This window comes from Siphateles boraxobius, unplaced genomic scaffold (assembly GCF_051911475.1).
Source record: "Siphateles boraxobius isolate OS27281-9 unplaced genomic scaffold, OSU_SipBor_1 68, whole genome shotgun sequence".
Lineage (NCBI taxonomy): Eukaryota > Metazoa > Chordata > Actinopteri > Cypriniformes > Leuciscidae > Siphateles > Siphateles boraxobius.
In genome coordinates this window covers 2,564,883-2,591,442 of record NW_027509195.1, presented here as the reverse complement: position 1 = coordinate 2,591,442, position 26,560 = coordinate 2,564,883, and the positions used below count along the sequence as shown (strand labels likewise).

Here is a 26,560-nt window from a genome sequence, read left to right as displayed (position 1 = left end):
GCATAAGCCACAGTTGGGTACATAATCTCTATACAGTCTGCCATGCTGTTTTGTCTCTTTCTCTCAACGTCTCGTTATAGCAACTATAACACAGGTCCGTGGGGAAATATCACTGTGGTACCCAGATGTATTTCAACGGGATACAGACAAGAGCATCAAATGCGGCGTAATTTGATTGATCTCAATTGTGCAACACACAACATTCAACTGAAAGTGGGGGCTATTAGCGCACATTATGGAACCACTTTCACCTCCATCGCGCGTAGAAATGAAAAGCGCTTATTCTATTGGCATCTCCAGACGATAAATGCATCATCTTACCTGCGCTGTGCGAGAGATCAATGCCAGACTCGCTGAGGATGTTCGGGTCACTTTGAGATCTGCCTCTGTGCAGAAGACATTTGTCTATTCCGTCCGATGAAGCCATGAGGAGCTAGAAATAAAATATTGCAATCCCTTTCTAAGGCAGTCAAACCCGATGGTGAGGTGAATGTGTCTCGGTCTAAGAGCATCCAGCAGCAGGCATGCTGAATTAGAACCCTTTACAGTCACTGTGTGTGTGTGTGTGTGTGTGTGCTTGAGGGAGGGAGACCGAGTGTGTCTGTTATAAGGGCTGGGGTATTTGTGTGTGTACGCGCGCGCGCAGATGCCACCTTTATCCACTCCACAATGACCCACTGACAAGCGAGCATCCGTTCTGAATCACAGGATGCTAGCGCATGACGTTTTTACAGTGCTTTCATAAATTAATTCATTCATTTGGGCATTTTATAAACAGTAGACCTTAGCCTAGTGTTTCGTTCGGAACGAATCGGTGTTTTTGAACGGACTCTTTTAAAGTTCCCTTGAAATCTAAATTTATAGGCTAATTCTTGTTTTTGTTTTTTAAGGAACATTGCATTATTGATTATAAATGATTTATCTGTGCACATCATAATTATTATTATTATCTTAATTCATGTGTCTTTAACTTACCCCATCATGCAGTGTCATCTCTTCTCTGATGAAGAGGGCGGGACAACAACCTGTCACTCACAGCAAACCACAACTATCAAATCAATTCCCAAAGGTCAAAATCAAAATCCCACCCTACATTTTTTTTTGTTCAAGAAGTTTTGCTCATACTACAAGACTATTGCAAAGTCTATTTCATGACGACTTTAAAACGCACTATAGCATTAGAAAATGGGAGTGATTCATGTGAAGGGTCATCAAAGTCACCCAAAAATTACATTACAACATTTCATCAATCACATTCCCTCATGTCGCCCTCATGTCGTTCTAAACCAAGTAAGACTTTCGTTCATCTTCGGAACACAAATTCAGATCTTTTTGATGAAATTAATTTAGGCTTTTATTCGCACATCAGTTGTGGTAAAATGAAACTCAAGCATGTTTGAACTTAAAAACCAATGAGGTTCAGTCTCGTGTTGCGCAGCACGTTTGAGCTTCCACAAGAACCAATGAGGTTCAGTCTCGTGCGTCATGCAGGTTTGGGTGAGCTTCTGCTTATGTTCGGTGATCGATGTTTATAGAATACTTAAATGGAATACTTAAATTCAATCTGTCCATCATATAAAGCGATATTGTCTCTTCTGAAAATTTGGACTAAACCGCTCAATGAATTAGTTTTACGATCTCTTTATAAACCTTTTGAAGCGTGAAAGTGTCTGTCGTTGCGTAGCTGTCCATGGAGGGAGAGAAAGCTTTCAGATTTCATCAAAAAGATCTGAATTTGTGTTCCGAAGCTAAACGAACGATTAAGGTGAGTAATGACATAATTAAAAATTTTTGATTTAAATGAAAATTCTGTCAGTATTTACTCACCCTCATGTTGTTCCAACCCCGTAAGACCTTCGTTCATCTTCAGAACACGAATTAAGATATTTTTGATTAAATCTGAGAGCTGAATCACTCCACCATACTAGTCCATAGGCTTCTTGAGGGATTGAAACTTGCCAGCCTCGAAAAGTTATTAAAGACATCGTTAAAATAGTCCAAGTGACTACAGTGGCTCAATCTTAAGTTCATCAAGCGACGAGAATACTTTTTGTGCGCAAAAACCTACAAAAATAACGATTTTATTTCAACTATTCATTTCCTTCTCTTTGGGCCTCGAGTCAGTTAACTTAGTCTGATTGCGTAGAGCTACATCACACGTAGGCTCACTATTGGCCGACGCTGGTCATGTGTGTGATGCGTGTGACGTACAACAACAGAAGTGTACGCTGTTAAACTAGTGAACTGATAGAGGCCAACAGAGAAGGAAATGAATAGTTGAAAAAGTCGTTATTTTTTTTTTTTTTTGCGCACAAAAAGTATTCTCGTTGTTTGATAAACTTAAGATGGAGCCACTGTAGTCACTTGGACTATTTTAACGATGTCTGTAATAACTTTTCGAGGCCGGCAAGTTCAATCCCTGAAGAAGCCTATATGGACTAGTATGGAGGAGTGATCCAGCTCTCAGATTTCATCAAAAATATCTTAATTCGTGTTCCGAAGATGAACGAAGGTCTTACGGGGTTGGAACAACATGAGGGCGAGTAAATACTGACAGAATTTTCATTTTTGGGTGAACTATCCCTTTAATAATGCTGCATTCATGCCATGTCGTAATTACTATAGACTCGATATGACAACACATGGTGTTTTATTCTGAGCTGTTCTCAGACTGGGAATTATGTGTTTATGTGACACCATCAACGCCTAAATGAATCTGCAGCGGTCATGTGGTACAAGTAGATCTCCGAAACTTCCCAACTTACAAGCTTTAATTACGAGCTCTACGAGGAGGCCGTGATCGCCTTTTACGAGTTAAAATCTCGAAATTACGGTAATTTCAACGTGGCGTGAACGCGTTCGCTGATTGTTTTCAGGCCAAGCAACATTTGGATTGGATTGGATTTTGTTCGTAAACTTATTGAATGAAACTGGACTGAATCTTATTCATGAACAAATTAACTGAGATAGACATTTGCTCATTTAAGGGTAAGCGTGCAGTAATACCCTCTTAATGCCATCAGTAATCACACTCTTCTTGTGAGTCATTTAAATAATTCTCCACGCTTACTCTTAAATTAGCACATGTGTAAAAGGCGGTCTTGTAAAAGTGGCTAAATAGGACTACAGAGTCTGTCATGGGACAGTAAACATCATCTGCAAACAGGTTAACTCATCTCCTCGCTAGCCTGCTTCCACAGCCTCGTTGTGTTTCTAATCTCACTCTTGCAAACTAATGTAACTCAAACTTTCAGATAAAATGTTTTTAAACATAGACTTGACGAACGATTAGTGATGGTGGTGACGACGTTGAAGCTATGCCACCGTGGTGTTATTCGTTTATAGCCTACGTTTAGCTTTTGACTTCTGCAGATAGTATTCGCACTTCAAAATTCATAAAAGTTAATTTGTGTTAATTTTTCATTCATTGTTCATTTGTGAAGATTATCACAATGAAGAAAAAAACTGTTTGAAAGTATCATAAGCTTTAATTAGACAGACCTTATTTTCTGCAGTAGTCCAAAGGCCAATGGAAAAACCCTGTTTTTGTTGAGGGAACCAGGGTGATGCTAACTTCCGGGTTGGCATACAAACATATGTCATCCCTGCACCTATTATCAATCTTGGTGGTGTGAACAAGCCTTGTCTGTGTCCAAAAGCACATAGTCTCTTGAGTAGGTCCTTATTTTGAATAATTAATTTCTTAATGGCCGCTAAATTTGTATGTTCTAGTATGAGTGTGTGTAGTTTGAATGTAATCCTGATGTACTACATTCACCATTTTGTCATTATCATGTGACCTACCAGCATGTAGCTTCAGTGCCATTCACAAATCCTCCACGGTGTCAATCGAAAAGTGTCAATCGAATGCACACTTCAGAATCTCGGCAGAAGTAGGTCATCCTTGTAATTTCTGCCTGCTCTTTATAAGAACTGTGAATTTGGGAATACTTTTGTCACATAGGCCTACTGTTTTTCGCCTACTATGCAATTTTTGATGCAGCCCTTAACTCTACAGAAATAAACTCTACTCTGAATTAATATTTTAAGGCAAACAAATTGAAATGATTCGAATCACTGGATCTTTCTTGAAACAGCATCCAAAGAGCAACAATGCAGCCAGAATCGTAGTTACAGTGAAATTAACCATAGTTCTTCTAGGAATTAAGGTCTCATTTGCTAAATTATTATTAATATCTACCTACATTCTAATTCATAACATCAAATAAATAATTTATACTAACACAATATGGCACTCAATTGTCACAAGGTACTGGTGCAGTGCAGTAAGGGCCACTGAACGAATCTGAACGAGTATTTTAAACCAAAGAAAATCAAAGATTCACTGACTGGATCTTGAGCATCCAAGACCGACAACGCAGGCAGAGACGTGTAGTTACATTGAAATGAATAAATGTACTTTGATGTGGTCTTAGCAGCGTGCTTCAAATAATTATTCATCATTACGTGCGATATTATTAATAGCTGGGCTATATTATCCATAACATCAGAATCCCCTGTAATAGCCTATAATTAAAGTTCAAAAGTCCAGTAGTAATTAATTAGCTTATAGTGGGTTTCTGAATAGCAATAAAGTTGAACTAGCATTTCTTCCTTCACATAAATACTTATTTTTAGAATAATACTGATATACAATTAATTATAATCGTGTGCACTGTTGCGTAGTATTTACCATAACAGAAGAATCTCTTCTCCTGTTGGTCAAATTTTAGATTCCCCTCTCCCATTGGTCAAATTTCAACATACTCTTCGCTGATTGGTCAATTCTGTCAACCACATCCAGGAAGTGTTGCCGCGAAAGAAACCGTAGCAAAAATGGCAGCGCATAGGTGCGGTTCGTTTCTAGTAATCATTTTGATTGTTTCTAGTTTAGCTCACTCCAGTAGCTGTGACACGCTTGAAAAATCAAACGACAATACAGGAGAAAAACAGAGCGTATCAGACGCTCTACGAGAAGTGAATGCCGATGAAAGCATCGCTGGAGAGGAAATGAATGAGAGGCAATGGCAGTCGACTGATGTTGAGCTGGACAGAAGCGATGGCACGAAAGACAGCGAATCTTTTAGACTAGCACCGGCGAAAGATCAGTTTGAGGAGGAGCTGGTCATCCGGCCCCTGCACTCCGGGGACATTTATGCCAGCTTCCAGTTCCGCACGCTATGGGATACTGACTTCCTGCAAGAGGGACAGAAAGGTGAGTAACCATTGCTGTACAAGTGACCCATCACCTAAATCAGGATTCTCCAACCCTGCTCCTGGAGAGCTACTGTTCTGCAGACTTCAGTTCCAACCCTGTTCCAAAACACCTGCCTATAATTATCAAGCAACCCTGAACAGCTTGATTAGCTGGTCCAGGTGTGTTTGATTGGGGTTGGAGCTAAAATCTGCAGGACAGTAGCTCTCCAGGAGCAGGGTTGGAGACACCTGACCTAAATAATTGGTCTTTGTGCATCACAACGCATGCTAGCATATTACACATACACGGACAAATACACACACACATGAAATAACACACAATATAAATAAATACGTTTTTTTTAAAGAAAATATAATGGATTTTAAAAAATTAAGTCAAATCTAGTTGGACTTCATCCAAACCAGGAACAAGGAACCAGGACCAATCTTATTTTCTTGGAATAATACAGAATATTACAGTATTTTATTATAAATGATTTATCTCTGCACATCACAGAGATAATGTTCATGTGCCTCATAAGCTTTAATCAAAATAACTTTCCCTTGCTCTTGCAACGACTTCTCCTCTCTGATGACTCCCTGATGACGTGTTCACTGGAGCCAGGTGTTTGTCACCACAACAGATACTCCAAATAACAGACTCAGAGATGTGCTTTTTCTACAACATAAAAAAATTAGAGCTGTCAGTGTTTAATGTCACAGCATAGGAAAATATCTCAAGGAAAATATCAAGTCGCACCCTACGTTTTTCTTGTTCAAGAAGCTGTTTCACTCAGATGTACAACACAATAGGGGGGAAAAAAACTTCTGTTTCATGACGACTTTAAATTAAATATACCAAAAGCCTCTTTTTGTAGTAGTCTCTGTAGTCGATCCACCTCCCTGATAGATCCAGTCACTGTTTCTAAACCACTCATTTGTTAGTGGAAGGATTCGAATTGTGCAGATGCATAATGTACTGGCATGGGATAATCTTCTGATAAAAAAATCTTTAGAGCCAAACCTACCTATTACATCACCAAGGACCAATACTCACAACCGGCGCAACGTCATAGAATGTCTCTGAACAGATTCACGCCCACTTTTAGGGGAAAATAAACTAGACTTTCCATAGACTTCAATACAAAATAGCATCACAAAACAACGTACTGGACGCAAATCACTAAGAGTAAACATATCAAGTAATTATATTTCCATCCTGCCTGCCATAGAGTGTGAACGATGCATCAACAAACTTCATTTGGTCAATTTAAAAACATGTCCCTTCATTCTCCCAGCGTCAAATTGGTGTAACAACCCCACCCAGTGGCCAGAGGTGTCTTACCCGGACATTTACTCGTAGTCGTGTCTCATCCAGTAACCATGGTAAGCCAGTGAATGATTTTACTTCGTTTTTCAAAGTAAACATCTTTAAAAATATATATTATGTCTTATAAAATACATTATAATACATCTTATAATATATATAACCCCACTGGGGGGGGGGTTGTTACACCAATTTGATGCTGGGAGAATGAATGGACATGTATGGAAGTAAAATAATGTCAAATGTTTTTGAAATAAAAAGCCTGTTGAATTGCACTACTTGAAAAACAAAATAGGCATTGCATTAACCATGCTTGCATTTTAATGCATTGTATTTTTAGGGCTTGCATTTTTATGGGCTGAAATTCAACATGGTTGAATATTTAAGCTGTGAATATTTCAATTAAAAAAATTTCAAACACATTTTCATTATTAAAAATCCAATAATCTATATTCACCATTCATATTTCATTTCCAAAATATTCAAACTGTTTAAAAATACAACCAATAATATTCAACAGGCAATTTTCGGTCCATTTTATTTCGCTTTGCAAATTCGCTTCCACAAATTCAGTGGTTCAAATTCGACAGTAAATTCAACATTGACATCCAGGAACTGCAGGAAAAGCAGTCGATTGCCGAGCATAATCTCCATCTGCTGTTAGTCGACCTCACCATCAGATGGTGCAAAAGCACTTGTTGTAACAGTTAGAATATTTTGGAAGTGAAATATGAATGGTGAATATGGATTATTGAATTTTTAATAATGAAAATGTGTTTGAAATGTTTTTAATTGGAATATTCACAGCTTAAATATTCAACCATGTAGAATTTCAGCCCATAAAAATGCAAGCCCTAAAAATACAATGCATTAAAATGCAAGCATGGTTAATGCAATGCCTATTTTTTTTCAAGTAGTGCAATTCAATAGGCTTTTTTTTTTTTTTTCAAAAACATTTGACATTATTTTACTTCCATAGACATGTTTTTAAATTGACCAAATTAAGTTTGTTGATGTCTATCTTTCACGCTCTATGGCAGGCAGGGTGGACATATAATTACTTGACATGTTTGATCTTAGTGATTTCTTAAGTTATTCACGACTGCCGGTTGTGTATGGATGTTGTTTTGTTGCGCTATTTTGTATTGAAGTCTAGTTTATTTTCCTCCAAAAACGGGCGGTGACGAAATCGACAGTTAAGTTCCCGGATGTGCCGGAAGTACGTATGGCAGATTAAAGGTGTTTACCATTCAGAGCTAACTTTTCCAGAAAGTTTTCTTTGGCAAGCTGTTTCAAACTCTTTAAATGAACGTTGTTTTGGTTTGACTTTGTTCAAAATTGTCACACAAACTCGTTCTCCGTTTGTTGCAGTTGTATCTCAATCTGAATCATGATCATATATGCGTCTTAAACTTTGAAAATTACCCAGAGGTTTATTGTCCTTCAAATGCTACTTTGTACAGTAGCAGTCAAACAGACACTAATTTCTTTGCGCTTACTGTTACTCTTCCACATTTTGAAATAATCACAAAGTCATCAAAACTATAAACTAGCACAAATGGAGGTATTGGAATTAAATAGAGACCCCAAAATGTTAATCAAATCAAAATGGTCTCATTAAATTTTAAAGTAGCACCCACAACGGTGTATGGAATGCCAAAGCTGACTTAATTAAAAATAAATAAATACATAAATAAATATACGAATAAATATAAAAAAGCAAAAATACATAAATAAATATACAAAGAAATGTAAAAAAATACAAATAAATGAGTATTTATACTTTTATTTCCTTATTTATGTATAATTGTAGTTTTTCACACATTTATTTATTTATTTATTTATACATTTATTCATTTATTTATTTCCACTTTTATTTATTTCCACATTCATTTATGTATATATGTTTTTATGTCTACAGTTATTTATTTTCACATTTATTTATTTATACATTTATTTATTTCCACATTTATTTATTTCTACATTTCTTTGTCCGTATGCTAATGAGTGTGGCGTGTTTTACCTCAGACATCAGCAATCGAGCTCAGAGTGGCAGTGCTGAAGCTTTGAGGACACAGTGACACCTTGTGGTGTGTGACCAAACGAAACGCAAGAGGTGTGCGGACAATATCACATTTTAAGTCATGTATATCACCCTAACTGTATGTAGGGTAGGCTATATAGGGTTAACACACATAGCACACATGAACAGAAACTTTACTTCAACGGATCTGATAGCAGACACTTGGACATGGAAGCACATGAAAGTATTCACTATTAATAACAATGTAAACGCGGTGGATAGGGCTGATAAGAGCTTGCGTTTATTGTCGATGAGACTGGCACACCAGCGCAGAACGCGGAGAGAAACCAGCGCATCAATTACGCTGATCAATAAATAAATGTATAAATAAATAAATGTGAAAATAAATAACTGTAGACATAAAAACATGTATACATAAATGAATGTGGAAATAAATAAAAGTGGAAATAAATAAATGAATAAATGTATAATTAAAAAAAAAAAAAATGTGTGAAAAAATACAATTAAACATAAATAAGGAAATAAAAGTATAAATACTCATTTATTTGTACTTTTTTACATTTCTCTGTATATTTATTTATGTATTTAATTATGTATTTTTGCTTTTTTACATTTATTCGTATATTTATTTATGTATTTATTTATTTTTAATTAAGTCAGCTTTGGCATTCCATATGTTTGAGGGTAAAAGTAGACGTTGTTCGCGGGCAGCCAATGAAGACCATAGGCTGAAATTATGCAAATTTCTTTCAAACCTACATAGGTTCGTGCAGGAAGTAAGACTGCAATTACTGATGACTGACAATTTCAAGCCGTTTTGATCCACTTCTTTCTTTTAGGAGACAATAACTTTGTAAAAAAAAACTAAGTTTTTCTGGTATTTCAACATATCTTTGCAGGTATGAAAGGTAATATCTGAAAAAGCGTAATAGGGACTTTTTAACATTTGTGTTCATGATTTGTCTTTTTTGCCTACAGTTTCTCACTACCGGCTGTTCCCCAAATCCCTCGGCCAAGTGCTGTCCAAGTTTTCAGTGCGAGAGCTGCACATCTCCTTCACGCAGGGCTTCTGGAGGACCATGCAGTGGGGGCAGCCCTTCATCCCCTCTCCACCTGGAGCAGAGCTGTGGGTCTGGTTCCATCACACAGTCAGCGAGTGAGTAGTTATATGTGCTTTAATCAGTTGTGAAAATCATTTGAAAGTATCCATGATTTATAAGCATATTATATTTATTCTGCAATTTGAACAGAATAGAATGTAACCCCAAAATGGATTAACAGTCCACTGACTTTTGTTGAATTTCAGTGTGGATGGAAACTGGAAGGAGCTTACCAACGTCCTCTCTGGAATCTTCTGTGCGTCTCTGAACTTCATTGACCTGACCAACACAGTACAGCCCAGTGCTTCTTTTAAACCGCTGGGTCTGGGGAATGGTATGGCCCTTTTAGTTCATTATAGAGGAGTGTTCACACTGACATCAGTTTGCAGCGATGAAGCAACTGGAGGTCATTCATTCTGACGTGCACTTATTTGGCATGAAATAATTTTTAAATGCATGTTATTGATCATATTATGTGGAGATCTGCCTCCATCGAATCAACAACAGATGGACAGATCCAATTTCCTGCCCTAATTTTTTCCCAATAATTAATTTTTACTTTGTATGTCACAATACGGAAGAAAATGCGTTACTTTGCGACTTTAATTGTTGAACCTTTAGGTTTCAGTCAATGTCACATCAGCTGGAGATTTATCTGTATTTAAATTCACCCTGAAAGCACACACTATATTTTTAAAGCAACAAATTAATGTTTATCTACTTGATATTGATATTTGTCTCTCTAAACAGCTACAGATCACCGTTTTCTGCGATATGCCACATTACCACGTGAAATCGTGTGCACTGAGAATCTGACACCCTGGAAGAAACTTCTCCCTTGTGGTTCTAAGGTTCAGATCATTGCCTGTGATTTTAATAATTGGTCATTTAAAAGAAGGCATTAAATGCATTGATTGATCCCTTTTTCTTTTCTGCAGGCAGGTCTGGCTGTTCTTATGAAGTCAGAGAAGCTGTTTCACAGCAGTTTCCACTCTCAGGCTGTTCACATCAGACCTGTCTGTCAGGTAAGGGTCTTTTCAAAGCTCTCTTTAAAAATACAGAAATTATGTTCTGGCACAGACTGTACATTGTCTGGAAAATTCCTTGCATCCCGATGACCCTCAAGATTTTCTCTTTTAGGATGAACAATGCACAAATAAAGCATGGGAGCTGAGACAAACTCTTAATGTTGTGTTTGATCTCTACACTTCAGGTCAAGGCAAAAAGGGTGAGTAATAAATTCATGTTCGATGTTAGAAGAATATCTCCTTTCCCATTTCAGTGCGGCCACTATAAGTAAGCCATTCGTTGGTTGTTTAAGCAGAAGTGTGTAAAAACTGTCTCTGTGCCGCTTTTGAAATATCGCTTGGTATGAGAAACCTGTTTGAAAAAGACTACATTTACTTGTGCACCAATAATGTGATTATTTTTTCCATTAATCAGAGTAAGGAAGGACTTAATCTCAGTAAGATGTTTACATTTCACAAGCAAAACCTTTCACTCCTGTTTACATGCGATCTTCATAATTCTGATTATTCTCTAAGAAATGTGATTGTTTTTGCCACCATTATTCACATACCCCAATGCACAGCACATACAGTAGATGTTTTACTGGCCAAGCTCTTCCAGCGCACATTGATTTGTTTGTTGATTCTTTGCTAAAATGTCTCCATTACATTGTTTTCGACCATCAATATACTGCATTATATTCATGTTGTCAACAATTAGTTTTTTCACCTGCCCAAAAAAATGCTTGTGCACTTTGGTCATTGTGGAATAAATGCGATTAAAGTGTTTACATGGCATATGCTGATTTTAATCGCAATATTCAGACATGTTTTACAATGATTATGGTTGATACTATTATAAGCTTAATTGCATCAACTTGATTGAAGTGTTGTGTTTACATGAGTTTTACATGTTTAATTGCAATATTGCCTAAATCTCATGAATAAAAAATAAGAGGAAATCTAAATATAAGTGTCATAAAAGCATAGAAAATGCGTAGACTTTGTATAAGCTTTGGTGCATCTCATACATTAGTTTTGCAGTTACACACCAGAAACAAATACTATCCACAAACTATCTGCATATTCATTAATATGCACTATCATCTTTCGACAGAGTGGTCCCTGTTTAAGATGTTTTCTCGAACACTGACAGAGGCATGTCCTCTTGCTTCTTCTAGTAAAGTTTATGTGGACATCACAGACAACCCTGAGGTGAAACAAAGACCATGAATACTTTCTATCTGCTTTGTGATGATTTGTCATTTGATCATTTTACACTGCGTTATACACTGTGCTGGATTTAACAGCGTTGTGCTGTTTGTCCAACAGGGGGAGCTGTTTGAGTTGAGTCCTGCCACTCCTCTGCTCAGCCAAGCTGTAGTGCTGGGGGATCGCAGGACATATTCAGTATATGACCTGACCAGAGCTGAGACGTTTGGCCAGTTACGGTCTCTCAATCTCCTACTGCGCTGGAAAGGGGACAGCGGTATGAATGAGTTTAATTGATGGGGTTCTTCTGATGGACTTTATCCTGATAGCCATTGTAAAACTATGATGGTTTCAGCATTATTGTTGTATAAAAATATAAAAGCTAAAAATAACTGGAACTATTTACATTATTGTTACACGGTAACAATCTAATGTACTTTGGAACATACTCATTTTAAAATGTGATTCTTTAAATCTCTGTTTGTGCTTTAGGTGATATGCTGCGTCCTCTGCTTCATGCAGAGCGGTACGTGGCTGGTTTTGGGCTGCAGACAGGGGAAATTCACACAGTCATCTATAATAACCACCCATATCGGGCTTTTCCTGTACTGCTGATGGATTCAGTGCCCTGGTATCTGCAGCTGTACATTCACACCCTGACAGTCACCAGCAAGTCCCGTGATAACAAACCCAGTGAGTTTATGCTACAATTATCTTGGATTCCAAAAGGGCGCGGTATCATGGCTGTGTTGCTCTTTTAGTAGAAAACAAGAAAAGAAAAACTCTTTCAGTGCTGAGGGACCAAGGGGTAGCAGCGGTGTATTGAGTGTTACACACTCAATGGAACGCCCACCAAAACGGACACACACACACATAATGCAATGCTCTGAAAACAGCAGTTTATGAGCTGTAATACTCGCGGCCACCGCTGATCATGCCGTCACACCAACATTGGAACAGAGTTCTTCCTTCCTTGCAGAGTCTCTAGTTGCAGCACTCATGAAGTCAAGTGTACTCACTTGGCTCTGAAGTGAAAGACAATGGTCTTTGCACTCGCTTCCGTGTTTATAGCCGCGGGGCGCTTGACGCCATTCATGCACGCCAACGTTCATTGGCTCGTTCTGTAGACACTCGAAGATGATAGGGCTTCCTGAAGTGATCCCGATTACGTTGTAACGTTGAACGTGAGCGACTGATAGGGAATTGACTGCATCCATACAAGCAGCGTGCATATGACAGATTGCGTGCAGAGTATTGCTGCCTTAGTAAATCGTGCTAAATCACTGTCGTTCTCGACAATGCACCTTTTGTAAAAGTGATTTGTGACTTGTTGACGGACCAAGGCCAGGACTACCGGGAGCAGATCGATCTGTGCATTGGCACTGGTGTCCAGCCCACGCAATAGCGTCTTTTACACAAATGAGCTTCCAAGACAGATGGATTAGCCACCCTTTGTATGTTTTGTGAGTCTCATAAGCAAAGATTATCCACCTTTTTATGTCTTTGTTTTGTGAGTCTAGAGTGAAGTAAAGATTAGATACTTTTTGTTTTTTTTGTATCAAAATCAAAGATTAGCCACCTTTTTGTGTTTTGTTGGGGGGGCTGGGTGATTTAGAGATAATTAAAGGGGACATTGAGCTGTTTCCTGTGAAGCGAAAAGGTCCTCTTCTACTTTGTAAAATCTTCAAATGCCCTGGAATGTAAATCGCCCTGAGGGACAGGAACTTGTCCTAAATCCAAAGCAGAACCTGTTCAGATGGCACCAATGCCCTAGGGATCGTCTGAGTATGGAAATGTAGTTTCAACATTCTTTAAAATGAGGAAGTAAAAAAAAAATTAAATGCACAATAATAGAGTTTAAAGCTATTAGAAACTATCTTTTTTGTCTTTTTTTAAATCATCCGTAGTGGACAGAAAAAGTCTGGTTGATGCTCAGGAGCATAAAGGGTTTATAGACCTTTGTTCCTTGTCCTGTAGGTTACATTCACTACCAGCCCGCTAAAGACCGCCATCGTCCTCATCTACTGGAGATGCTGATCCAGTTACCGCCTCACTCGATGACAGAGGTCACGGTACAGTTTGAAAGGGCCCTACTCAAATGGACTGAGTATACCCCTGATCCCAACCATGGCTTCTATGTTGGGTAAGACTCTTGCTTATCAAGTAAAATGATAAGCTATATTATTAAATGTAATTATTGTTGTGAGAATTTGTTACACATCTTGTCTGCCACTCCCTATCTGACTGATGTGCCATAAATGTTATTGCAGGTCCTCTGTGGTCAGCGCCCTTGTGCCAAGTATGGTTGCAATGAACACCAACTTCACACAAGACCAACCGTTGTTTAGCAGTTTGTAAGTATAAACTGGCCTAGGTGTTAAAAATAACTAAGTGTGCCTTATTTGTTTTGGTTCTTCATAATGTTTTCACCTCTGACTTCCAGTGTCCCTGTCAAAGAAGAATCGAGCTACTTTGTGCGAGTGTACACCGAACCCCTGCTGGTAAATCTACCCACGCCTGACTTCAGCATGCCCTACAACGTCATCTGCCTCACCTGCACGGTGGTCGCGGTCGGCTACGGCTCCTTTTACAACTTGCTGACCCGCACGTTCCAGGTGGATGAACCGAGTCCACCACTAGCCAAACGGTTGGCCAACCTCATTCGTCGCATAAGAGGAGTGCCACTGCTGACCTAACTGCCGAGAGCAGGTCTGATGCCTGAAATGTCCATATTAAGCAGCTGAGAGAATCATGACTCTAAAACAGCATCTGATGGAGTTTAAAGATGCTTTTCAGCCCTGGAAGGACTCGATGCCAAGTGACTGTTCTGAACTTTTGTTGAACAATTGAGCTTCCAAGACAGATGGATTAGTCACCTTTTTATGTTTTGTTTTGTGAGTCACAAAAGCAAAGATTAGCCACTTTTATTTTTGTTTGTTTTTTGTTAAGTCACATAAGCAAAGACTTTTTTCTGAAGTGTTTTTAGAAAACCATAGTTTGAACGTGAACTTTTCTCACAGAAACTGCATGGTTTGGGCATCTGGGAGAAATATACATGGAAGAGCATGATGTTAAGTCGTCTCAGTTTACGCCACCTCTTTGAGAGCATGACCGAGTGTCACAAAAACACAGACACTACAATCCAACTACTGAAAATTGATGTCTAAGAATGTGGCAAGTATTTTCCACTTTCTGTAATGCACTGATATTCAAATATGTGTTGTTTTGAAGGACTGGACTGTTTTTTTGTGTTTTGCCTTTATTTTTGTGTATTTGCCCATGGGCTGACCACATAATGACTTCCAGACTGTGTATTATTGAATTCAAATTATGATGCAGCTCTTTAACACTGGTTAATTTTCCCATAATAAATAAACTGGAAACCCATAACGTGTTGAATGTTTTTTGTTCATGCCTTAAGGGATTTTGAGGAAGAATGCATATGGCATGGTAGTTTGTAATACACATATTCAGGTAATGTAGTTGAACAGATTTGTAGTAACTCACTGGTACCACTGATCAAATCAAACTATCCAAGTAGTACCATCATCCGCTTACCTTTTCTTGCTTGGCACTACAGACGCAAGTATGTCAGTGTACACAGTGTCCTAACTAGGCACAATACAAAACGCATTTCCTGCAGTAAGCAATTTGTCCCTCCAGAATTAATGTGAAACTGCTGTGCAACATGATACAGTCCTACCAATGAAGAGACTAATGTTCAAATTATAGTTATGAATTGGATTTTGGACAAGAGGGATTAGTAGCTGCCAGGGCTACTCAAAATCCATAATACATAGGCCTATATGTATAGGGGTAGAATTTCCCCTACGCACCTGACTTAAGTTAACCTGGCGTCTGCTTCTAGACACCTACAAATTTGTACTCTACTAGACGTCTCTCTACTTGTTCCACTAAACACAATCACTTGAGAATAAAAGTAAGATCTCTAGTGTCTAACCTGAGACAGCAGTGATCGGACAGACTCCAAACAATGCCTTTGAATATGCTTTAATCACGGCCGGTAGGACCTCATGTCAATCACAGAGAATCCCACCGGCAAAAAGAATATAACAATTTATATAGGATAGGTACATGGCAAAGGTAACATAAATCATTACATCATCTTTCTCTAATATGATTAGTTCTACATATGTGCGATACAGAAACAAACCTGGCAAAGCAAATTGTTTTTTTTTATTACTTTAGCTTGTTACTTAGGTCATGGGGTTATTATATTTAATTAGCCATCTAGCCATGTCCATATGCTTCCATTATTATAATACACTAATTTTGGCTAAAGTGTTGGTACATTTTTTTCTCAAAAGCATACAAATGTTAAGCCTGTAAGAAAAAAATGAAAAATTGAATTGATTTAAGTAAAATAATTCAAGTATGTATCATGCAAAATCAATCTCATAACTCTTTCCGGTGGTTAAATCGGCAGTTTCACTGCATGCATGATCACAGGGGGTTGAGCAGCATTTGTCCGGCAGGGAACTGACCATCATGGGAACAGTATTCGGCACACACTGGATTCCCCTTCAGTTAGGCACCTAGACTGTATGGACAGAGATTCAGATTTAGTCTGGCCATTTAGTGACATTAAGCGTCAGATGTACTGCACAAAACACTCAAGGCATGAATAGTTTTACTTACAGAGTGAATTACATTCTATGTATTATTCAAAATCATCTTTAATAATTTTGTAAAGCCACCATGTGCCTCAAACAGTGCTATAGGCCAAAATTAGGTACATTCGACAGAGAATATAACATATACTAATAATATACCTTTAACTGGAGCCATACACTGAAGTCCACATCCATTGCTGCAGCATTTCTCATTGTTGCCACAGTCACTGTCATTGGCACACGACACGAAACGTATCAAGGCACATTCTTCTGCTTTATATTTTCTGCTTGGACACACTCCTGGCTTTACTGTTATACAGACACATGACAGAGAAGCCATATCACTGAATACTGAATGATTTTGTTCACTGTAAAAAAGTAGTGCCTATATGTTGTTAGAATAAGTTTTACAAGAAAGAACTATTTCAGTCTTTCCACTTTAAATGTCATTCTTTATTTGTCGTGGTTTTTGGTTCGTTAACTGTTGTTTATGGAAGCTTGTTTCCACCACTAAATAAATAAATAATAATAATTGCGACTTTTTATCTCACAATTGCAAGTTTACATCTCGCAATTCTGAATTTATTTCTCAGAATTGCGAGATATAAAGTCAGAATTGCGTGATATAAAGTCAGAATTGCGTGATATAAAGTCAGAATTGCGTGATATAAAGTCGCAATTGCGTGATATAAAGTCGCAATTGCGTGTTATAAAGTCAGAATTGCGAGAGAGAAAACGTTACGTCGGATGACGACGAATGGGGTTTCGCTTAGAAAGCCTATCAACTTCGAGTATTACAAAACGAGCCAATGGCAAAGAAATGCCATGGGTCTGCGGAATTTGCATGACGTAACTCCGCCCCACCTCGTGGGTATAAAAGGAGGACGCCGGCAACAGACAGATATGTTTCTTCGCTGAGGAGCCAAGACTGAGCTCAGGCGATCCCCGCGGTACAGCGGAAAGTGGCAGGCAGACGTAACGTCTCCGTTCCCTACTCAGGGAACGAGGGTTACATACGTAACCGAGACGTTCCCTTTCGTTGTCACTCCGAGTTACGTCGGATGACGACGAATGGGGTTACCAGTCTAATCACGCCACCTTCTCAGCTGTCTTCCAGTGCCCTGCGTAAATCTGAGATCCCTGTCGTGAGACTGGCACGGACAAAGGACTCCTATTTAGCACAGGAATACCAAGGTACACTGGGGAGCATATCCCAAGTTCAGGGGAAATATGCAATTACTGCCAACCCAGAGGGGGGGACTTAGAGAATACACATGTGACCCGAAGGAGACATGGAGAACACTGGGGTGTCCAGCCGCAGGTGGAATATTTCAACCCCAGGGGTGGCAAGGTGGCTTGCCAAGGGAAAGACACATGCTAAAGAGGCTTACAGTGGAAATACACATGTGGGGGTCGCTCAGGGGAGGGACCATGCACACGGGAGGCACCTAGCCGACGCACAGGCAATAGACACTGGCGCCAACGTCAGGAGTGCTGGAGGAACTCAGGGCTTTCGGGGAAGCTCACCTGAGGAGAATATCGCACGCATCCAGTCCGTGGAGTGGAATGGCGAGCAAGCGAAGACACCTGAGCGGGTCCAGTACTAGCTGGTTGAAGCGAGTACATGAGAGGACACTGGCTCCACTCGGAGATTGTAGAATCTGGCGAATGTGTTAGGTGTCGCCCAGCCTGCAGCTCTGCAGATGTCTGTTAGCGAGGCGCCATGCGCTAGAGCCCAAGAGGATGCGACACTCCGGGTGGAGTGGGCAGTCACACCAAGGGGGCACGGTCGACCTTGCTGCTGGTATGCCAAAGCAATGGCGTCCACTATCCAGTGAGACAACCTTTGCTTGGAGAGAGCCTTTCCCTTCAGCTTCCCACCATAACAGACAAAGAGCTGGTCTGAGGTCCTGAAACACTGCGTCCTGTCTACATAGGCGCGGAGGGCGCGTACTGGACAGAGCAGTGCCAAGGCTGGGTCTGCCTCCTCCGGGGGCAGCGCTTGCAGGTTCACCACCTGGTCCCGGAAGGGAGTGGTAGGAACCTTGGGCACATATCCAGGCCGGGGTCTCAGGATCACGTGAGAGTAAGCCGGCCCAAATTCCAGGCACGCTTCGTCAACGGAGAATGCGTGCAAGTCCCCCACCCTCTTGATGGAGGCCAATGCAACCAGGAGCGCTGTCTTCATAGACAGGAACTTAAGCTCCACTGATTGCAACGGCTCAAAGGGAGCACTCCGCAGGGCAGTTAGAACCACTGAGAGGTCCCAAGAGGGAACGAGAGGAGGGCGAGGAGGATTCAGTCTCCTCGCTCCTCTCAGGAACCTGATGATCAGGTCGTGCCTTCCAACAGACTTACCTTCGACCGGGTCATGGTGTGCGGCAATAGCGGCAACATAGACTTTCAGGGTGGAGGGAGACAGCCTTCGCTCCAGCCTATCTTGAAGGAAGGAAAGCACGACACTAATCGAACATCTCCGGGGGTCTTCTTGGTGAGAAGAGCACCAGTTGACGAAGAGGTTCCACTTCAACGCATAGACGTGTCTCGTGGACGACGCTCTAGCGGAAGTGATGGTAGCCGCCACCGCTGGTGGTAGGGTACTCAAACCTGCCTCGTCCCGTCCAGGAGCCACACGTGGAGGTTCCAAAGATCGGGACGAGGGTGCCATAGGGTGCCCCGTCCCTGAGAAAGGAGGTCCTTCCTCAGGGGAATCGGCCAAGGAGGTGCTGTCGCGAGGAGTACTAGTTCGGAGAACCAGGTCCGGGCGGGCCAGTATGGCGCGACCAAAATGACCTGCTCCTCGTCCTCCCTGACCTTGCGCAGGGTCTGTGCAAGAAGGCTCACTGGGGGAAACGCATACTTGCGGCCCCGCGGCCAGCTGTGCGCCAGTGCATCCGTGCCGAGCGTGCCCTCAGTCAGGGAATAATACAGGTCGCAATGGGTCGAGTCGTGAGAGGCAAACAGATCTATCTGTGCGTCCCCGAACTGGTCCCAAATCAGCTGAACCGACTGGGGATGGAGTCGCCAATCTCCCGGGAGGGGCTGAAGCCGTGAGAGCTCGTCGGCTGCACAGTTCAGGGCTCCGGGGATATAAATGGCATGAAGCGACCTCAGATGCTTCTGACTCCATATGAGGAGGTGGCGGGCGAGTTGCGACATACGGCGGGAGCGTAGACCACCTTGATGGTTGATGTACGCTACAGTGGCGGTATTGTCTGAACGGACTAGTACGTGTTGGTTCTTGAGGACGGCCCGGAAGCGGCGCAAAGCAAGACGTACGGCCAGCAACTCGAGGCAATTGATGTGCCAGAGGCGGCGGGGTCCTTTCCAGGAGCCCGCGGCAGCACGTCCATTGCACATGGCACCCCAGCCCGTGGAGGAGGCATCTGTCGTTACAACGACGTACCGCGAAGCTCGTTCCAGGGGCACTCCGGCCCGTAGAAAACTGAGGTCCGACCACGGGGTGAAGGTCTGACGGCAGGACGGAGTAACTGTTACTCGGAAGGTGCCGTGTTGCCATGCCCACCTCGGGACTCGGTCGCGAAGCCAAAGCTGAAGCGGTCTCATATGAAGCAATCCGAGCGGCGTTGCCGCGGCTGCAGATGCCATATGCCCCAGGAGCCTCTGAAAGAGTTTCAGTGGAACCGTACTCTTGCCCTCGAACTGTCTCAGGCAAGTCAGCAGTGACTGCGCGCGCTCGCTCGTAAGCTGCGCGGACATGGCGACCGAGTCGATATCCATACCGAGAAAAGAGATCCTCTGCACGGGGCAAAGTTTGCTCTTTTCCCAGTTGACCCGAAGGCCCAGACGAGCTAGGTGCCGGAGCACCAGGTCCCTGTGTTCGCATACCTGGTCTCGAGAGTGAGCTAGGATCAGCCAGTCGTCGATGTAGTTCAGGATGCGAACCCCGTGTTCCCGAAGGGGAACAAGGGCTGCCTCGACGACCTTCGTGAAGACGCGAGGAGACAGGGCTAGCCCGAAAGGGAGAACCGCGTACTGGTATGCCTGCCCCTCGAAGGCAAACCGAAGGAACGGTCTGTGTCGAGGGAGAATGGAGACATGAAAGTAGGCGTCCTTCAGGTCGATTGCTGCAAACCAATCCTGGGGCCGCACACATTCGAAAATGCGTTTGGCAGTGAGCATCTTGAACGGCAGCCTGTGAAGGGAACGGTTCAGCACACGCAGGTCCAGGATTGGCCGTAACCCACCGGTTTTCTTGGGGACAATGAAGTACGGGCTGTAGAAGCCATTTCTCATCTCGGCCGGAGGGACGGTCTCGATCGCACCCTTCGCCAGCAGGGTTGCGATCTCTGCTCTCATGATAGGGGCGTTGCCACCGACCAAAGTGGAGCGGACTCCCCTGAAGCGGGGAGGAGACCGCGCGAACTGAATCGCGTAGCCGAGCCTGATCGTCCGTGCGACCCATCGGGACAGGAGGGGAAGCTCTAGCCAGGCTCCCAAGAACTGTACCAGCGGGGTCATACGGACCACAGACTTCCCACCGATGGTGCAGCAGGGCGGAATGACTGGCCCGGACGTGGACGGCATAGCGGCCCGGTGTGGGGGCACAGTCATTAACCGCGCCCTGACAGAGGAGACCGGGGAAGGAAAAACGTTCCAAGGGGGTCTGCTCTGCCAGGGGGCTGGCGACAGAGGCGGAAGAGAGCGGCACGGTCCGGGGACGGCGCGAACTGTCAACCGGCTCTGGGACAGAGGGGGACGAGGGGTGCACGGCTCGGGAGCGGCACACCGTGTCGTCCGAGAACTCTGCGTGCTCAGGGATGGAAATGTTACTTCTTTCTTTAACCACATTAGGGTGCTGCCCAGCCGTGGGTGAGCAGCGGGGAGTGGAGAACAAAAGATTCTCCCCCGGCCCTCCCCTGGGGGAAGGAGTGGTCCTGCTACCATCTCCTGAGAAGTAATCTTCAGCATCCCTGAGCAGCCCGTCTCAGGAGCGCCGCTTGGCCTGGCGTTTAGCGGGGGGCGGGGCTGGAGAGGGCTGGGGCGCCTTCTTACGGCTTCCTCCGCGACCGGCCTGGGTGGAGGCTGCTGCTTGGGCCGGGCGGGAGGGGCGGGAGCCGCAGGAGGGCGCCCTCGGCGGCGAACAGACTGAGAGATCTGCCCGGTCGGCTGGGTGGAGGCAGCAGCGGGCCGTCGGGGCAGAATGTGCCTGATGGCCTCAGTCTGTTTCTGGGCGGTGGAGAACTGTTGGGCGAAGTCCTCCACCGCACCGCCGAATAGGCCGGCCTGGGACATGGGGGAGTCGAGCAGGCGAGAGCGCTCAGCGTCCCGCATGTCAGCCAGGTTCAGCCATAAGTGTCTCTCCTGGACCACAGCTGTGGACATCACCAGACCCAGGGAGCGTGCGGTCACCTTCGTCGCCCGGAGGGCAAGGTCGGTGGCGGCGCGCAGCTCATCGAAGAGCCCTGGGTCCGTCCTACCCTCGTGCATGTCCCTTAGCATCTGGGCCTGATAGACATGCAGAGTGGCCATGGCATGCAAAGAGGCAGCCGCCTGTCCCGCCGCTCTGTAGGACTTTGCCACTAGGGTAGACGAGAGCCTACAGGCCTTGGATGGGTGCTTAGGCTCGCCGCGAGAAGAAGCACTCTGAGGACACAGCTGCATCGCAACTGAGCGCTCAACCGGGGGGAGCCCAGTGTACCCACGGGCGGCTGCCCCATCGAGGGGAGGAAAGGCGGATGAAATCAACGAGCGGTCGCGGGAAGACATGGGAGTCTTCCAGGACTTCGAGATTTCATCATGCACGTCCGGGAAGAAAGGTATTGGGGCAGGCTGAGGACGGGAAGCCGCAGCTGCACCCAAAAACCAATCGTCCGCCCGGGAAAGCATGGCCGTCATCTCTGGATCGGACTGAGCCACAGCGGTATTCACACCCGAGGGTGGCAGCTGTGACGAGTCGTCACTTCCAGACGAATCAGACCCGCCTTGTGATGCTGCGATTGACATCGCATCTTCCTCTGGAGCGCCAAAGGACACCCGCGGGACCTCAAAGGACGGTCCCGCGGGGACCCCCTGAACGCTCGCGGGTTGCAACACTGGAGAAGGTGCTGCGGGGCACGGACGAATAGTCGGCGCTTTGTTCCACACAGTCACCCTCAGATCACCCTGGCCACCAGCCGAAGTAGAGCCTCTCGAGGAGGCGCTAGATCGGGGTGTGGATGAGGGAACTCTCACTCTTGCGAGATCATTGAGTCTCGATCTAAGTGTTGCGATGGTCATGTTCCCACAGAAAGAACATGACTCATCCACGAGCGCTGCTCTAGCGTGATTAAAGCCCAAACACACCAAGCAGCGCTCGTGCCCATCAGAGTCAGACACCAGCCGACCGCAACCAGAAGTGCACGGGCGAGGCATCTTTAAAAAGACGTGCCGCGTACAAGCTCTTTTTGTGAGAGAAACTCAGTGCTGAAGCGCCCGCGGAGAACACACTCGCTGGCAAACCACGCTCAGATAAGCAGGAAGTGTGCACTCGCCGGGAGATCGCCGTCACTCCAACACTGGAGAGTTGCTCGTCTCGTAAGAAGCTGACAATCAGAGATAGCTTAAGGAGTGAAGAATTACACTTGGCTCCGAAGCGAAAACATATCTGTCTGTTGCCGGCGTCCTCCTTTTATACCCACGAGGTGGGGCGGAGTTACGTCATGCAAATTCCGCAGACCCATGGCATTTCTTTGCCATTGGCTCGTTTTATAATACTCGAAGTTGATAGGCTTTCTAAGCGAAACCCCATTCGTCGTCATCCGACGTAACTCGGAGTGACAACGAAAGGGAACTAAGAATTCAGACTTTTTTTCTCGCAATTTTGACGTTATATCACACAATTCTGACTTTCTATAACACGCAATTGCGACTTTATATCACGCAATTTAGACTTTATATCTCGCAGAAATAAAGTCAGAATTGTGAGATAAAAAGTCACAATTACCTTTTTTATTTTTCATTCTGTGGCGGATTCGCGCAATTCTGACATATTTTCTCAGAATTGTGACATATAAACTCGCAATTGCGAGTTATAAAGTCCAATTCTATGGGGAAAAAAGACTGACTTTTTTCCTCTCAGCATAGTTTATTTCACAATTCTGACTTTATATCACGCAATTCTGACTTTATATCGCGCAATTCTGACTTTATATCACGCAATTCTGACTTTATATCGCGCAATTCTGACTTTATATCACGCAATTCTGACTTTATATCGCGCAATTCTGACTTTATATCTCGCAATTCTGACTTTATATCACGCAATTGCGATTTTATATCTCACAATTCTGACTTTCTATAACACGCAATTGCGACTTTATATCACGCAATTCTGACTTTATATCTCGCAATTCTGACTTTATAACACGCAATTCTGACTTTATTTCACACAATTCTGACTTTATATCTCGCAATTCTGACTTTATAACACGCAATTGCGATTTTATATCTCACAATTCTGACTTTCTATAACACGCAATTGCGACTTTATATCACGCAATTCTGACTTTATATCTCGCAATTGTGAGATAAAAAGTCACAATTACTTTTTTTATTTTTCATTCTGTGGCGGAAACAAGCTTCCGTAGTTGTTGGCTGTAAGGACCTTTGAAATAACAGAAATCATTTGACGAAGTGATATAGATATGTATGTAATGCGGTCAAGACCTGCCTGGAACTACTTATTAGCGGTGTCAAAATTAACACGTTAACATATGCCTTAACTATATTAAAAATAACATTAATATTTTTAGTTGAATGCAGCATCTATTTTTTTACCATCATCCTTTGGCATATCCTTAACATATGATCACGCTCTTATTGATGCAAATGCTTTTAGACTATTCAAGCGCGATAAGACAAAAGAGACAAAAGAGAACGCAGTGCAGTACTGGTGCACGTCTGTGAATATCCTGTCCGTGTGACACACACACACTCGTGCGCACAGAAAGCTGTTCCAAACAGGCAGATTACACTATTATACAAGAACTGAACTGAGCTAGACGATGACATCACGGTTTACTCCAGAGCGGCTATATATATATATATATATATATATATATATATATATATATATATAAATTAACTAAATTAATAACCCTTTTTAAAACAAAAATAAAACATCACTGAACTTTCTTTTCTTCTGTAAAAAAACTTTTTTGCATTATTTTCCTGTAAAGCTGCTTTGAAACAATCTGTATTGTAAAAAGCGGTATAAGTAAATGACTTGACTTGACTATGTTGCTTCTACATTAATTTGGAGATTAACTTTGAAATTTTTACATTATAAAATATATTAAAAACTTAAAAACACAGAATTTTTTTTAATCGATTGACAGCACTAGATATAATATAATATAATATAATATAATATAATATAATATAATATAATATAATATAATATAATATAATATAATATAATTAGGGCTGTCAAAATTAAAGAATGCGATTAATATTTTCAGTTCAATGCATTAGACATTTTTAATGCAATTAACGCAGCAACCATTCCCCCCCCCCCCCCCCCCCATCATCCTTTGGCTAACTTCACAATATATGATCATGCTCTCATTCATGCAAATGCTTTTAAAACATTTAAGTACGATAAGACACAAAAGAGAACGCAGTGCAGTACTTAAAGTGAAAGTAGCTTAATAAACCTGCTGCTGTGATGTCTGTCATTAACGTTAGTTAATAAACAAAAGAGAGAAAATCGTTCAGTGTTCTTGACTGAATAACTTGTGTAGCTTTAATAAGGATTAATCAGTGAAGACTGTGAAGTGTTTGATAACTTTATTTAATTTCGGTATATCCTACCTGCTAGACCTACCTGAAAATCTCAAAGCACTGTTTAAAAGTTTACATGGGTAAAAAATAACGAAAACAAAAACTTTTTGTGCATTTTAGCAGGGCAAGTAAAAATCTTAACTGGTCTGACTGGGCCAGTATAAAAAATTGAGCTCTGATATATTGAAGGGATGGGAAATGTGACATTATGTGAAGATTGTTTTAAATTCATATAAATTAAAAGTTTAAAGCCTAATAAAGGTTAAAATTGATAGATTTCAATTATACTGTAATGCTGAATGCCTATAATTAATGGCTAAAATTAATGGCCTTTTTTATAAAAAGATGCCATTAAACAAAAGTTTAAAATATTGGCTACTGTCTTTATGTTGTTTCTACATTAATTTGGAGATTAAATGTGAAACTATTACAATATAAAAATATATAAAGAACTGGAATGTTAGGTGCGAATAATCGTGATTAATTACAGAAAACGTGATTAATTAGTAAAAAAAAATGAATCGATTGACAGCACTATATAATATTATATAATACAATATAATGTAATATAATATAATATAATATAATATAATATAATATAATATAATATAATATAATATAATATAATATAATACCTGTAACTGGAGCCATACACTGAAGTCCACCGCATGCAGTGCCGCAGCATTTCTGATTTTTGGGACACTCACTGTCACCGGCACACAACTCTTCATCCTTCTTAATACACATTATTGTTCCATCGTTTGTGATTGGACACACTCCCAGCTTTGCTGTTATACAGACACATGACAGAAGGCATATCACTAAATGTAGAATTATTTTTTCACTGTAGATGTTGGCTGTGAGGACCTTTGAAATAACTGAAATAATTTGGAGAAGTGATATGACATGAACGTAATGTGGTCATGACCTGCCTGGAACTACTTTAGCCGTGCGTTTCCCTGAAAATAACTGCACACCTCAGAATCTTCATCAACCAATCAGATTCAAACATTCAACAGCCACGTAGTATAATATTATATTATATTATATTATATATATATATATTATTTTGGTTACACTTTATTTTAAGGTGTCATTGTTACAGTGTATTTATTTATTTAAGTACTGAGTAATTATAATTAACTACATGTACTTACTATAGGGTTAGGTTTTGGTTGAGGGTTAATAGCATGTAATTATGCAAAATTTACTGTTATTACTACGGTAAGTACTAGTAACATTTGTAACAAGGACAC

At 41.9% G+C, this 26,560-nt stretch overlaps 3 protein-coding genes across 3 annotated transcripts in view; 1 reads left to right on the top strand and 2 right to left on the bottom strand.

Annotated features, from left to right (window-relative positions):
* phactr3a (phosphatase and actin regulator 3a) overlaps positions 1 to 630 on the bottom strand; it is a 36,746-nt gene extending 36,116 nt beyond the window's left edge. The window contains exon 1 of the mRNA XM_077214026.1: positions 322 to 630. Coding sequence (XP_077070141.1) covers positions 322 to 427 — 106 coding nt within the window. The 5' untranslated portion in view covers positions 428 to 630. The remainder of the gene's footprint in view (positions 1 to 321) is intronic.
* Positions 631 to 4,797: 4,167 nt separating this feature from the next.
* On the top strand, positions 4,798 to 15,273 carry pigt (phosphatidylinositol glycan anchor biosynthesis, class T). Its single transcript, XM_077214025.1, has 12 exons — positions 4,798 to 5,215; positions 9,546 to 9,723; positions 9,874 to 10,001; positions 10,418 to 10,518; positions 10,606 to 10,692; positions 10,808 to 10,895; positions 11,792 to 11,889; positions 12,007 to 12,163; positions 12,379 to 12,579; positions 13,864 to 14,029; positions 14,157 to 14,240; positions 14,330 to 15,273. The coding sequence occupies exons 1-12, from the start codon at positions 4,837 to 4,839 to the stop codon at positions 14,580 to 14,582; spliced, it is 1,920 nt and encodes a 639-aa protein (XP_077070140.1). The 5' UTR covers positions 4,798 to 4,836; the 3' UTR covers positions 14,583 to 15,273.
* A 608-nt stretch (positions 15,274 to 15,881) lies between these two features.
* The window catches only part of LOC143722662 (uncharacterized), a 508,319-nt gene continuing 497,640 nt past the window's right edge, over positions 15,882 to 26,560 (bottom strand). Inside the window, exons 7-9 of the mRNA XM_077214145.1 lie at positions 25,940 to 26,092; positions 16,680 to 16,829; positions 15,882 to 16,447 (exon numbers count right to left, since the gene is read on the bottom strand). Of these exons, the coding sequence (XP_077070260.1) occupies positions 16,443 to 16,447; positions 16,680 to 16,829; positions 25,940 to 26,092 (308 nt within the window). The 3' untranslated portion in view covers positions 15,882 to 16,442. The remainder of the gene's footprint in view (positions 16,448 to 16,679; positions 16,830 to 25,939; positions 26,093 to 26,560) is intronic.